The sequence below is a fragment of the Chelonoidis abingdonii genome, chromosome 1 (assembly GCF_003597395.2).
Source record: "Chelonoidis abingdonii isolate Lonesome George chromosome 1, CheloAbing_2.0, whole genome shotgun sequence".
Classification (NCBI taxonomy): domain Eukaryota; kingdom Metazoa; phylum Chordata; order Testudines; family Testudinidae; genus Chelonoidis; species Chelonoidis abingdonii.
The window spans coordinates 239,315,514-239,330,815 of record NC_133769.1 but is presented as its reverse complement, the minus strand read 5'-3'; the positions used below and the strand labels follow the sequence as shown (position 1 = coordinate 239,330,815).

Genomic DNA, 15,302 nt, shown 5'->3' with positions numbered 1-15,302 from the left:
ACTTTTGTGTATCCCACCCTTAGTGCCTTGCTCTGAGGATTTAAAAAAAATGTGCTTCAGAAATATCAATTAACCAAGCCTCACAACATCACGTGAAGTAGATAGTATTAATAGTTTTACAGGTTGGTAAATGAGGCAAAGAGATGTTGAGTGAGTTGCCCAAATTCATATAGAGTCAAATCTGGAAACAGAACCTTGGAGCATTGATTGCCAGTCCCCTGGTCTAACCACTACTCTGTGGTCCCTGACTCTTAAGGAAAGAAGAAATATTAAATCGTGCAATCCCAAATTCTGTTATCAGAAGTACAGATATGTCATAGTAATGACTACAAAAATTGCCTTTCTGTTTGGAAGGGCCCACAGTAATTTGAGATTTTTCTCCATCTCTACTTCTCAGCTTTGCATAAAAGTGGGAAAATGACCTTATTCAGTGGAAACAGACAATTCCCTGCCATTTGCTGCTATAGCTGCTGGTGGGAAAATGTCATTCTAGTGACACCATTTTTTAAAAAAAGGATAGAATTGATGAATGAAAATTGTTTATCCTCATTATGCTGTTCACACTCATTTTTGTTTTATTTAGGAATGGCTGCATTGTCAAACATTGGTGTCTTCTTATTTTCTGCCTCTTCTGGTGGACTTCCCACTGAAGAAATAACTTTTGCAAAACTTTTGAAGCAGAAAGGTTATTCTACAGCTCTTATAGGTACGACTGTTGATATATGTATAGCAACAACTATGTTATATAATAGCATATGTTTTATTATTCATTTAAATAAAAAGTGCACTTTTTACAGTACAAGAAGTATTAAATCAGTCACATGAAGTTATTTTCTTCCGCAATGCAATGAGTTTACTCCTGTAATACACTATAGCTCACCAGAACTGCAACACATTCAGAGAAAATTTGTGCATGTGTGAAGCACTAATAATTTAGTTATATCTTCTTTTTGATCTATAATGACATAATGCATAAGATCTCAAACATGGGTCAGTGCCCCATTGTGCAATGCAGTGTACAGACACAGAACAAAAGAAGGCCCCAAAGAGCTTACAATCTAAGTTTAAAATGTGACAAGTAGATGCAATAAATAGACAGGTAGCAGGAAGTAACAGTAGTCACTGCACACCAGCTGCTTAAGCATTGTTATTAGGTGATTACATAACCAACATTAATATGTTTGGACAAATAGAGACCGTTTAGGGTAATAATAATACTTTATTGTATTTAAATATATTGTATTTAAATACTGTGATGTGCTTTCCTAATTTGGGCAGCGAGGCACTTCATATTGCTTGTGTTGGGAGGTTTCTGTGAGCTGATCACAAATGAAATTCTATTGTGATTTTTCATTTTATTTGGGAATTGGTCCTGCTCTGAGCAGTGGGCTGGACTAGATGACTTCCTGAGGTCCCTTCCAACCCTGATATTCTATGATTCTGTGATTTAAGTATTTGTTATCTACAGGACAGTCATTAACATCATCATTTTCAAAGGTGTCCACTAATCTGGTTCCCGAGTAGAAATCTAGGGCCTGATTTTTAGAGGTTACTTGACATCATTTTGAGTTGGGGATGCTTAGTACCTCTAAAAATCAGGCCTAAGTGCATTCCAGTTTTAAAAGAATAAAATAATAAATCCTTGTCAAACTCTTCTGAACAAGGTGGTATATTCTGACAAATTTGGAACAGGAAAATATCAGCTGTGTTGTTTAATACAAGCTACACTGCAGATATAGTAACATTAATATAATTCACAGTCACCATAAAAGTTTAACCACAGTTTGATTCACTGCAGTCTGTATACAATTTAAGGCTGCAAACAATTCATTTTTCTCTTTGTAATAAGCAGCCCCATTTAATGTTGCTTATTTTCTGGAGGCTGACTTACATAATGCTTACTCTTCTTCACTACTATCACTGTGACATGACAACCTTCCATGTAGATCACCAGAAGATAAACATGATGTTAAGAGGGATTTCCTCCAATTGTATAAATGATAATATTGCATCTTATAGTTCCATAACTTACTATACTCTTAAAGCATAATGTAGCCTTCAGAAAATCAAGAAGAGTCTTCAAATTAAGGAAAGAGTATGCATAAATGAAAAAGGGAAATACTGTAGATTTACATTGCAGAAGACAGATTTCAGTGCCCAACCTGTCCTTCTCTGCCTGCTGATATTCTCATCACATCATCTTGGCAGGTCAGGGAGACTTTGCTTGGTTCAGCATAACTCAGTGGTTCCCAAACATTTATTGTCACAACGTCCACTAGTGATGGATTAATATCTCCATGTTTCCTTGCACCAAGAAGTTATACATCCATTGTGTTTTAGTCCACTGTGCCTCATTCCTTTTCTCTGCTTTTCCTACTCCCTTTTTTTTTTCTTTCCCCATCTTTCTTTTTAACTTGTATCTTTGGTGCACAAATTTTCTTTCTTTTTTAATCTATAAATATGTATTTATATGTACATTTTTACATCTCCTTGCTACACTCCCCACTCCCAATCACCTCCAGAAGGTAACATATATTATTTAAGTGGCAAATATCGCTTGGTCACCCCATAGATCAGAGTTGTATGTGGCCCATTGAATGTAGCTCAGCTGTGGAATAATCAGAGAATCTTGAGTTGGCAAGCTGGTACCTGAACCTATAACCTCCTATGCATGAACTGTCCCCTATATTTAGCTGCAGCAGGAGGAGTGTGGGCACTGTTCAAGACTGTGTACTCTTTTAACCACAGCCAAGTGTACATGTCTGCAATGGACAAAGGGCATTCTTTGGTCCTGCCTCTCCCTCATTGCTCCTGTCTTTTGCCCCACATCTTATTAATCTAAAGCCCTCAGTAGGACCTATCTCCAATGTTAGAAAAGTCCAGTTGCTAAATTCAAATAACGTGATCTTCAAAGTGAGAATTTGCAAGATCTGTGGACCTCATCTAGCTAGAGATTGAGTGACCTGCTGAGCCCACACAATGAATTTAATAGTTTAGTGTATTGGAAAGGTAAAGATCTTATTAGGAACAGCATGCTATGAATCAGTTGTCATATACATCTTAACAGTTCATTCATCACATTGATATATTTATTTGAAAGTATAAAATCAGCTATAGGCATCAATCTTACTTTTTAGGCACCTGTTCCATTGGTAAAACACATACAAAATCATTAAAAAAGAACTGCCAGTTAATATAAACAACTCAGTTTTCAGCCAACTCTTTTCTCAACAGCCTGAGAAAAAAGAGGGAAAATGTGGGCTTTGCCATGTGTCCAGAAAGTTATGAAATCTGTGCTCTGGCAGAGCAAGAGAGAGAGCAAGTTCCAGAATTGAGGGCTCATTACAGAGAACTCCCTGCTAGCAGCTCCTAAATCCCAAACTATTTAGGTCTTTACAGTTTAAATCCAACATGTGAAATTCTACTCTCGAATTGGAAGCCATTGCGGTGTGCAGAGCACGGGTCTAACATGCTCCCAGCATACACCTACACTTAATAAACAGGCTACAACATTCTGCAGTAGTTTCACCTTCAATTTGGTCTCAAATTGTAGCCATAGATCAAGCACATTACAGCAATCTAATCTCAAAATGTCAAAGGCATCAATAATTGTGGCAAGGCCCACGTTTAGAGAAAATGTCTCATTCTGCTTGCCAGAAACAGATGGGGAAAAAAGTGTTCATAAATACAAACATTATTTGGGCACCCAGAAGCAGCTCAGGAGCTATCAGCAGCCCCCAAATTTCTCACTTGTTTTGAAAAATCACAGTTGCACTCCCTCAGTCAGGCACTGATAGAAATTCCTTCAGTTCCTCTGGCTCCTTATTCCACCAGCACTATCTCTGTTTTGTCTGGATTAAGTTGCAACCTGACAATTCTTAATCGTGGCCCAATTTCATCTAGACACTGAATAATTTAGTATAAGGTTTTTGATTAAAATTGTCTAAATCATGCATGCTGTTCAACTCAGAAGAACCTCCTTAAAAAGATGTTTTATTTGTTTTTGTAGTACTTTTCTTCTACCTACCTAATCACAAGCACTTTGAGACTGACAAATTAAAATACAGATTTTTTTTAAAAAGGTTTGAAGATCCTTTTGTTTTTATGATTATAAGCCTCTAATTTTACTTCAGTTATCTGACTTTATGTGAGGAATGTGCTGCCCAACTTGCCATCCATCTGACTTTAACATTATTTTCTAAACCCAAAGACCGTCATCAAAAATCAAAGAGAATACACTGATATAGTGCTGTAGTTTCATCAACTTCACTTTTACTGGTTTGACTGAATCCTTGGGAAACTTCAGATCAACCAAAGGAACTAGTCGTAAGCTCTCTGGAGGAGGCCAGAAAATTAATGTGACAATGTGAGCTGGCTAGTGCCCTAGTGCATAGGAAGAGTTAGTAAGAAGAATTGTACTGCCAGGTGTTTGCCTTTACTAGCTAGAACAGAAATGCAGAGCTTCACAATTTCAGTCTTAGGCCCATCTGCCACTGTGACAATATCAAGAAACTCAGTATATCTGGCCATAGTGTAGTTTTTGTAATTTGTCCTGTTAAAGTACATGTATTGGTCTACAGCAGTAGTGACCAAAGGCATTCTGTCTATAGAGAACTGTGTGTCTTTGGGGGTTGAAGTGGTTATCCTGATAGCAAGGGATGTCACTTGTGACATATTGAGTGTGGAAGCCATAAATGCCTCTAGGTAAGTGGGGCAAATACTGTGAGCAATGCCTGTAATTATCAGCCACCATGGGTTTCAAACCCAGGTCCCTGGAGTCATCACACTCTAGTTCTCTACTGGGCAGCTCACAGACTGGAACTGGGACCAGGGTCCATGAAACCCAAATGGGGCATAATCTCTGCCCTACGCTTTGATTGGGAGAGATGCAAGGCTGCTGGACTGCTGCCTTTATTTAAGCCAGAGGAAGTTGTCTGTACAACTGAGCTTCACCCTGCCTAGGACTGCTGGTCTGATGTTTATCTGTTCCCGCCTTCTGATCCTGACCTCTTGGTAACTGACTTTTTATCTCCTTCTTCCAGTTTGTCTTTTGGTTTTGATCTCCTGGCATTCCAGTCTGGCCTGATTCCTGGTAATTGGCTCCTGGCCCCTTGACTCATGTCTGACACTAATCCTTAGGCCAGGCTTCCCATACCTCGACCCTGATGCTAATTTCTCCTATGAGTTGCAGCACAGGCTCTTCGTTGTGCTGGCCTAAGACTATCAGCTGGTGTGCAAAGAGAACTAGACTCTAGCCGTGTGTTTGCCTCACCCTGTTTGGGATGTTTGGTGGTGCTATGCTCTTTGGAGGGGGTATAATAGAGCAGGCTGGAACATTTTTGGCTAAATATAATTTTGTCAAAAAATGCTGTTTCTCTGAAACATTTCACAGACATATTGATTTTGATGAAGTTTTCATCTTGAAGGTTTCTGAGATCCAAGATTATCTGATCACTTCTGACCGGAGAGAGAGAGAAGGACCAGAATAGAAAAATAGCTGTTTTGAAACAATTTCGTTTTGCAAAAGTGTTCAGAAGGATTATTGCACCTTAGAAGGAAAACAAATTTTAAAATCACAAAAATGTTCATGAAATGGAATTGCTGTCCTTTGGTCAGGTCTAATATTTAGTGCTGTTGGGAATGGGGAAGACAGGATGGACATGCACCTGTATCTTAGGCTCCTGAATTATCAACATCTGGTACAGTCTTCCTTTGTGCAAATTCAGAAGTTGTGTGATATGGAAGGAGGAGAAAATTTCCACCTATCTTCTGTTCTCTCATATGTGCTTATTTGGAGGAAATGCTGGAATTCTGCTTGGGACAATGATTTGCAACCCACCCTAGATCTTGTCTCAGGCACCTATCATAGCCTGGGACTTTCCCTCAATAGTGTGAAGATGAAAGTGGTCCGTCAGCCTGCCCCAGCACACATTGCCTACCTTTTCCCACAAATTATCATTCGTGGTGAACCCCCGGAAAATGTTGAGCATTTCTCTTACCTTGGTAGCCACCTCTTCCAGACAGCTAATCTTGATGTGGAGATTGAACATAGGATCTGTTGTGCCAGAGCATTCTTCAGAAAGTTGCTCTACTGTGTCTTTATTGACAGAAATCTGCAAATGGAAACTAAGATGCCAGTCTACAATGCCCCACTCTTTTTTTATGGGTGTGAGACATGGGTGACACACTAAAGCTATCTTAAGTGTCTGGAGTGGTACCAACAGTGCTACCTTAAGTAGATTGTCCATATCAGATAGGAAGACCACCACACCAATGCCAACGTTTTCCCTACAGCTAACATCACCAGTGTTAATGCAAAGATTATGTAACATCAACTTCGCTAGGCTGGTCATTGTGTACCGATGACTGATGCTAGTCTTCCGAAGCAAGTCCTCTTTTCTCAACATAGTCATGGCAAGAAGACCCAGGGGGAACAGAGGAAATGCTACAATGACTCCCTAAAAGTATATTTTAAGAAGGGAGGCATTGATCCCATGAACTGAGAAGAGCTGTCTGGCAATGGCATCACATCATACATCAAGCCTTAGTCTGTTTTGAAGAGAATCGCCTTGTTCAAGAGGCTGAGAAAAAGCAGAGGAGGAAGGAAAGTGTACAGCATCCCGGCCAGCAATTGTGCTCTCTCCAAGCAACTACCTGTCACATGTGAAAAAACCTGTAGAGCAGGGATTGGACTCCTCAGCAATCTTAAGTCTCATCAATGACTTTTCCTCCTGGCAGACATCATCCTCATATCGAGGGACAGCCAACGATGCTTGCATGGAGGGAATGCTGGAATCCTGTCTAGACCATTTTTTTTTTTTTACAAGATCACAACTTACACTGCTGTGAATTTGCAGGTCATTTTTTAGATAGTTGACTACTGCAAAATTGCCATGTACTTGATCATTGGAATACACTACTTAAAATGTTGTTGTTCTTGTTCCTGACAACTATTAGATGCAAATCATTAAAGTTACAAGGAATAAAAATGGATCAAAGCATACATTAGCTCTGTCTAGTGATTGGTTAAGATTCTGTTCAGTTATGTCAGTGTAAGTCTGGAGGTGATGTTGTTGTTTATTACCCATTATTGTATTACAATAACACCTAGTGGCCCCAACCAAGAATGGAGGTAAATTGTGCTAGGCACTGTACAGATGCATAGCAAGAAATAGTACTTGTCTTGAAGAATTATCTGGATAAATAAATGTTCTCATTTGGCGTGAATGGAATTTACACATAATGCAGAGCAGTGTATCTTAGAACAGAACCTGGTCCACTCTCTTCTTATTTTGACCAGCGCTCAGGCTTGTGGGAAAAAAATCATTCTGTATCACTTAAATGCAAAGAAAATGAATTTAAGGGACGTGTATTATGAATGTTGTTATTTGTTTATTTATTTACTTATTTTAAAAAGATCAGGACAAGGAATCTTTCATGCAAATATAGCAAGTGACTGGCATTTTAAAAACCCGTGTGAGCCCTTGTATAAATAAATACTTAGTATACTTTAAATACCTACCTGTTTGGAACAGCTCTAGTTACTGTGGTTTAGAAATAAATTCATTGGAAATTATATACCTGATAGATCACAATGATGAATGGTTGCAACAAATCCACAAAGACACTTTTGGGAAAACTGGTACAGCTAATTTCACCAGGAGCTAATACAAATAAATATTTGCGTAAGGGTCCTTAGCTACACATGAACAGAGGCTACATTTTCAACTAACTGTTCGGGGTCTGTTGCTCTTTAGTAGTCTCTCAAGCCCACCTAATGGTCACCTAAGGAGCTTCAGACATGATGCAAAGTCTTTGAGGATGAAGGTATAAACAAGCGGGGGTGGGAGAGCAATAAGGATCCACATAATAAATGAGGAAGAAATGCCAGTCCTGAAGTGGTGGTTTCCCTTATTCACAAGGGCACGTACTACAAATGGGGCTATTTAACTACAGAAATTTTGTATGTGCTTGTTTCTTTATAGGAAAGTGGCATCTTGGGCTGAACTGTAACAGCAGGGATGACTTCTGTCATCACCCTCTCAATCATGGATTTGATTACTTCTATGGACTCACCGTGACCAGTCTTAGAGACTGCAAACCAGGGGAAGGCAGTGTGTTTGTGGCAGGGGTTCGAGCATACCTTGCCACTCCACTTCAGCTCATCGGTATTACCCTAATCTCTTTGGAGGTGCTGCATTATATTGGCTTTCTCAGAATACCCCGTGGAGCACTGCGCTACTTCTTTTTAATATCTACAGTTTTATTTGGACTTTTACTCATTTTCTTTTATACTTTTCGATATCTAAACTGCTTCTTGATGAGGAACCAGCAGATTATCCAGCAGCCACTGTCCTATAAGAACCTTACTCAAAGATTGACGGAAGAAGCTATACAGTTTATAGGAAGGTAGGTTGGTTTAGTCACGTCATGACTTCATGCCAGCATTTCACTGTCATAGTGCTGCTTAAAAAATATACATATAGACAGGTGGATGAAGGAAATAGGGTCATTATGTAATGCTGTCATTTTTCTCTAGATTTAACAAGTCACTAATGAAAGTGAATCATTTAACAATTGGATGCATATGAAAGACTAAGAAATGTAGGTGCACATCCTCCATAATCTCTTCAGTATATTGTGTTAGAGGCATAATTGTTTTTCTCAGGCAAAATACAAAGACTCAGATTTTTAAAGGTATTTATGTGTTGCTCTTCTCAGCATTGCAATACCTAAATTGATTAAGGGGTCATTTTCAGACTTGACTGATTTTCAATGAGATTTCAGCTCCAAGGAGCCTGAGCCCAGATCCTCAACGGTATTTAGGTACCTAACTCCCACTGATGTCCGTTATGTTGTTTATATTTTCATGTTTAAAAATAACAAGATACTTTCATAGGTAACATTCCATTAAGCAGTAAATGTAAGTTTGGGTCCTGTATTCTTCTTTATAAGTTCAGTGTGACTTAATAAATATAGGAAATTGTTGCCGGAATTTAGTATCTTTTGAAATGTGATTCAAAGTATTTTCAGTATTCAAAAATGCCATGTTAGATAAGTTATTGCAGTTCTAGATATGTGATCTCTGAGCATGTTGGACTGGAAAAGCGTTGGTGTTCAGTTGTACGTGGCCTTTTGGGTACATCCATTAAATTAGACTTCTGTGGTCTAAATTTTTAAGAGAAAATAGTGATTTTGGGTGCCTTAATTTTTGGGTGACACATTCATAAGTGTAAATGAGGTTATATTGTATTATATTTCACACTAGTGTTTAGAACTGCCAGAGAAGAGAAATCTGGATCACCAGTTGGTCTAACTTGGTATAGTTTTATTGATTTAATTGGAGTTGAACTGATAAATTGAGGATCTGTTCCGTAAGACAAAAAGATGTTAAGTTGGAATTAATAGCACATTATTTTTGGTATTTAGGATAAATTGTGTTCTGGCCTTAAACTCTATGACTATAGGTTCAATTAGATAGTGTCAGAGCCAGTGTATGAAAACAAATACTAATTTTGTTACTGATTACCTCCATTATATGGAGGCAAGTCAGTTCAGCTTATATTAATTCTAATTATCATTTTTCCCCAAGAGCAGGTTTATATACATATGGTATAAACCTATCAAAATATACATGAGGCATTATGCTACATTTGGAAGTAAACGGATTCTAATTATTTTATGTTAAGTTCAATGCAGTGTTGATCCCATGATAATAGAGAGACAATTTCTGTTGGTGAGAGAGACAACCTTTGAGCACATAGAGCTGTTCTTCAGGTCTGGGAAATGCACCCACAGTATCATAGCTGAATGCAAAGTGGAACAGAAACATTAAACAGTTACAACTCATACTTGATGGGCACTACATCCTGAAAGATATCTTTCATGAACCCTGTAGCAGGGTGGATCCCTGCTCCAGCCCTGAAGGGGTTAAAAACAGCCCAGGGAAGGGGCCGGGGCTGGAGAAAGCAGCCTTTTAAGCTGGGCTGATTAGGGAAGTGGCTGCAGCTGGGGCCACGCCCCAACCTGAGCAGGAGGGCCTAATAAGAAGGCCAGGGAAGCCAAGGGCAGAGAGTCTTCCTCTGCCTGTAGAGGGAGAAGGGCCTGGCTGCCGAAAACCAGAGCAGGTACCTAAGGTAAAGCAGTGCTGGGGAAAGGCAGAGGAGCTGGGGAGCTCCTTCCTGGAAAGCCCCAGGCTGTGGCCTAGAATTAGACCAGGAGGTACTGGGGTTGTAGGGTGCAACCCAGGGGTAGGCCAAGGCAGCAGATCCAACCCCCTTTGCCGACGATGAGAGGCTAATACTGTAGTCTGCCCCAGGGTGTGGGGCTAGCTAATGACTGGGCAATTGCCAAGACACTGAGGCAAAGTGGGGATAGAGGGGAGGGTTCCCAGGAGGGGGAAACCCCTAAGGGCAAGGGGTTACTGCCAGGGGGCAGAACCCAAGGTAAAAGGGGCACCGGGGTCCAGGGAGGGATACGGGGCCAGTAGCAGAAGCCGGAAGGCCTGCAGAGGGCGCTCCACTGCAAGTTTGAGCTAATTCCCAGGAGTGACCAGCAGGAGGCGCCGCAGGGGTGAGTTATGCTCAGTTACAGACCCCCTCTTTTGGCCTTCATATCCCCCTCAAGATCACCATCAGAAGCAAGCACCCCTCAGACCAGGGCACACCAACTCAAAGTGGCACCAGATCCTGCCAGAATAACATATGAAAAACCTGTAAACATAGCCGACTGTTTCTATGATCAACACCCCCCCCCCACAACACACCTTTCAAGATCCAGGTGTCCTACACATGCCTATCATAACATGTGGTGTACCTCATCCAGCGCACTGAATGCTGCAATAGCAACTATGTGGGTGAAACCAGATAATCACTATGCTCTTGAATGAACTCACACAGGACAATGATAAAAAACAAAAACACCATCTCTCCTGTGGGTGAACACTTTTCACAAAGTGATCACTCTGTATCTGACCTCTCAGTCCTCATTCTCAATGGAAACCTGCACAACCCCTTCAAAAAACAGGTCTGGAAGCTTAAATTCATAACTTTGCTACATACTAAAAATCATGCACTGAATAGACACTGAATTTATGGCTTATTACAACAGTAGTCACCCATTAACACCTGCTCAGCTTTTTCCCCCTCCTTCCCCCCCATGACTGGAGAGGTGTTAACTGGCACTTCACCTTGACTGGTCCCTTGAAATATGTATAACTGTTTATGCTAAACAATCTGTTCCACCTTTGTATTTAGCTGTGACACTTTTGGTACATTTTCCAGACCTGAAGAACTCTGTGTAAGTTTGAAAGTTTATCTTTCTCACCAACAGAAGTTGATTCAATAAACAATATTACCTGAGCCAACCTGTCTCTGTAATGCTAAGTTCAGTGCAGTTATCAGTTATGCCTAAGGATATGATTCTGTCACGGAGGTCACAGATTCTGTGACTTTCCAGGACTTCTTCTGGGGCAGGACTGGAACAGCAGCCCCAGGGCTGAAGCAGCAGTTGAGTTTGGGTCAGTCCACTGGGGCTGGAGCAGCAGCTGTCAGTCACTGCTGCAGGAGCAGCAGCAGAGCTGGAGCAGTTACCAGCAGTCACTGCTGGGCAGGGCCAGCTCTACAGTTTTCGCTGCCCCAAGCAGCGTACCGAATTGCCCCCACAGACGATGTGGGCAGTCCGTGTGCCCTTAGGGCAGCAGGCACGTTTCTGCGGTGGTGGCAATTTAGCGGCAGCTTCTGTGTTTAGCTGAAGCCCCCGCGGACAGCTAAACATAGAAGCTGCTGCCAAATTGCTGCCACCGCGGAAACGCGCCTGCCGCCCTAAGGGCACACGGACTCCTCCCGCCCTCTGCTTGGGGGCCAAAAGAACATGGACTGCCACCCCTTGCAGATTGCCACCCCAAGCACCAGCTTGGAATGCTGGTGCCTGGAGCCGGCCTTGCTGCTGGGGCTGCCAGAGCAGCAACCTGCAGTCAGCCCCTGGGACTGCCAGAGCAGCGGTCCCTGTGGCTGCTGAGCAGCTGGCTGGTGGTCAGGAGCAGCGGTCTCCAGGCCACTGGAACAGTGGCCGGAGTTCAGCCCCAAGGCTGCTGGAGCAGCTGGGCAGTGGACTAACTACCGGACAAGCGGTTCCCACAGCCAGCAGCTGTCCATTGGGTTGCCGGAGCAGCAGCCAGAATTCCTTCCCGGGGCCACTGGAGCAGCTGGGTGATGGGCTGACCACTGGAGCAGTAGTCCCGGACCCCTGGAGCAGCAACCCCCCTGGAGCTGGAGCAACAGCAGGACTGGAGCAACTGCTGGAGGTCAGCTCCCGGCAGTGCTCTGACTGTTAGTCCCCTCCTCCCCCAGAGTATTTTTACTAAAAGTCAGGGACAGGTCATGGGTTTCTGTGAATTTTTGTTTATTGCCCCTGACCTGTCCCTGACTTTTAATAAAAAATAATCTTAACCTTACTTATGTCTCTTCAGCACATTGTTTAGTAAAAGTCTGGTGCACAGGCAATCCAAAATTTCAAAATGTCAAAGGCGTATTTTAAACTGCTTTGAAATTGGCAGGGTAAAAACACCTCCATGATTTTTCAGCATACCTCTCTCTACTAAACTCAGATGGTTGACCACCATTCATGGGGAAAAAACAGTGAAATCAGACTTTTGGAAAAATTATATTTCCATAGATAAAATAGGCTCGTAACTTAGAGCTATGGTGATAATGCTACTTGAGCATTTTTCATGCAGATACAGATGAAGCCTCCTCTCTAACATCATGGCTTGTATAACCATAATTCTCTGAAGTCTGTGGTGACAGCTAATAAACATATCATTAAAAGAAATTACCTTTTATCCTGTTCTATTCCAGTCACAACTTGGCATAGTCAAAACCCTGAAACACATTTATCTCTCATCCTCTTTAGCACAGCTGTGAGTTAGAGCTTTTTGATGTCTCACCAAGGCATGCTGTACAGGTCTCATTTTGTACCAAAAATTACTGTGTTAGTAATTCTAGGATTTAAAAAGCTCTGAAATCAGATGCTTTTCATGACTCCTAAAGAAATTAACCAGCTGATTAAGGCAAGACACTCATATACTTGGATGTAGTTTATATATTGTATACATATGAATGTATCTATCTGTACAGTTTAAAAAAAAACTGATGAATTAGTATCTGATTGATCACCACCTGTGTACTTTACTTGAATGCTTTCCCCTTCTTCTGCCCTATTTCTGTTTTGTTTCTTCAGAGTGTAAGGGCTGGTCTACACTAGGGGAGGGGATCGATCTAAGATACGCAACTTCAGCTACGTGAATAATGTAGCTGAAGTCGAAGTATCTTAGATCAAATTACCTACCGTCCTCACGGCGCGGAATTGACGTCCGTGGCTCCCTCTGTCGACTCTGCCACCGCTGCTCACTACAGTGGAGTTCCGGAGTCGACAGGAGCGTGTTCGGGGATCGATATATCACGTCTAGATGAGACGCAATATATCGATCCCCGAGAAATCGATTGCTACCCGCCTATACGGCAGGTAGTGAAGACGTAGCCTAAGTCAGGGGTCAGCAACTTCTGGCACACAGCTCGCCAGGGTAAGCACCCTGGTGGGCTGGGCCAATTTGTTTACTTGCCGCGTCGGTAGGTTCAGCCGATCGCAGCTTCCACTGGCCGTGGTTCACCATCCCAGGCCAATGGGGGCTGTGGGAGTGATGCGGGCCAAGGGATTGCTGGACACGGCTTCCCGCCACCCCCATTGGGCTGGGATGGTGAACCGTGGCCTCTGGGAGCTGCGATCGGCCGAACCTGCCGACGTGACAGGTAAACAAACTGGCCCGGCCCGCCAGGGTGCCAACCCCTGCTGTAAGTTATTTAAGGAAGGAATCATGCCCTCTTATATTTGTACAGATTCTTACACTCTGTGAGTGCTACTGGAAAGAAATAAAATAAATAAATAAGTAAAAGTAATAATAATTTAGGAGTCATTTTGTCAGCAAGCTAGTGACACAGTTTGCTAGTGAGCAGTTGTAACAAGCTTTGGATCTGTATTTCTGTATTGGGTTCCATGGATGTTTGGCTTTTCAGTTACAAAAAACTGTGGGTCGATAAGGAATCTTAAATGTTCTTTTTGCCAGAAAGAATCATTCAAACATTTTCTTTTGTGGGGGAAAAGTCTGCATATATGCCCATAAACTACAAGGAAAGGAAACTACGTGTATGAATACTGTATATCTTAAACATTTAAAGCTGATGGGTATTAAACTGCAGATGTCAAAAACATGCTGGCAATGTGACTACTTGGAAAAATCATTTAACATATGTAGAGATAACAAAGACACATCCCAGTTTAAAATATCTTCCTAGTCACAGCCAAGTTTCTTTTCCCTTCGCTCCAAGGGGATTTGAGAGGTATCTGGGCCTGGGGATCTTTGGTGTGATGGTGGTGTAATGACTTGCACCCGAATGGGGTTCTTTGGGCAGTTGGCCTTTATATGTCCCAGTTCATTACACTTATAGCATCTTCCAGCTGACGGGTCACTGGGTTGAGGTGAGTTATTAGAGACTGGTGAGGTGGAAGAATAGGGCGTCTGTGGCTTTCCTTGGGTTGTAGGTGGGGTTTTGGGTTGCCCTCAGTTGTAGGGTTTATTGTCGGTGTGCCCCCTGGGGTTTTCATTCCCCTTTACAGTAGCTTTCTTGCTTTATGCCACTTCCATCCATTTGGCTGCAATCTCCCCCGCCTCGGTGAGATTTTTGAGTTTTTCATCTTGTATGTACCGTGTTATGTCCTGAGGAACACCATCCAAGAACTGCTCCATTTTCATGAGGAGGTGCAGTTTGTCAATGGATTGAACATTGGTTCCTGATATGCAGGCCTTATAATTCTTTTCAACGTAGTAGGCGTGTTTGGGAAATGACCCATCTGGTTTCCACTTTTGCGTTCTGAACGCCGACGGGCATGATCCGGGGTTATCCCCATTCTGTATCTGGCCTTGGTTTGAAACAGTTTATAATCGTTCATTTTGTCCTTTGGCATTTCAGCCGCCACTTCTGCTAAGGGGCCACTGAGGTGTGACCTCAGCTCTACCATGTACTGGTCTTCAGCGATGCTGTACCCAATGCAAGCTCTTTTAAAATTTTTTAAGAAGGCCTCAGTGTCATCACCTGCCTTGTAGTTGGGAAATTTCTTGTGCTGTGGAAGAAGTATTGGCGAAGGGTTGTTAGGAGTGGTTGGGTTATGTTGCTTAGCCTGTTCTAACTCCAGTGCCTGCCGATGGGTCTCCCTCTGGAGTTCTATCTGTTTTCTGTGGGCTGCAT

The 15,302-nt window shown here is 42.1% G+C and overlaps 1 protein-coding gene across 2 annotated transcripts in view; it reads left to right on the top strand.

The window, feature by feature from the left end:
- The window catches only part of STS (steroid sulfatase), a 179,181-nt gene that overhangs the window by 53,423 nt on the left and 110,456 nt on the right, over positions 1-15,302 (top strand). For both annotated transcript variants that reach the window (XM_032790056.2, XM_032790057.2), the window contains 2 exons: positions 584-706; positions 7,986-8,409. In XM_032790056.2, coding sequence (XP_032645947.1) covers positions 584-706; positions 7,986-8,409 — 547 coding nt within the window. The remainder of the gene's footprint in view (positions 1-583; positions 707-7,985; positions 8,410-15,302) is intronic.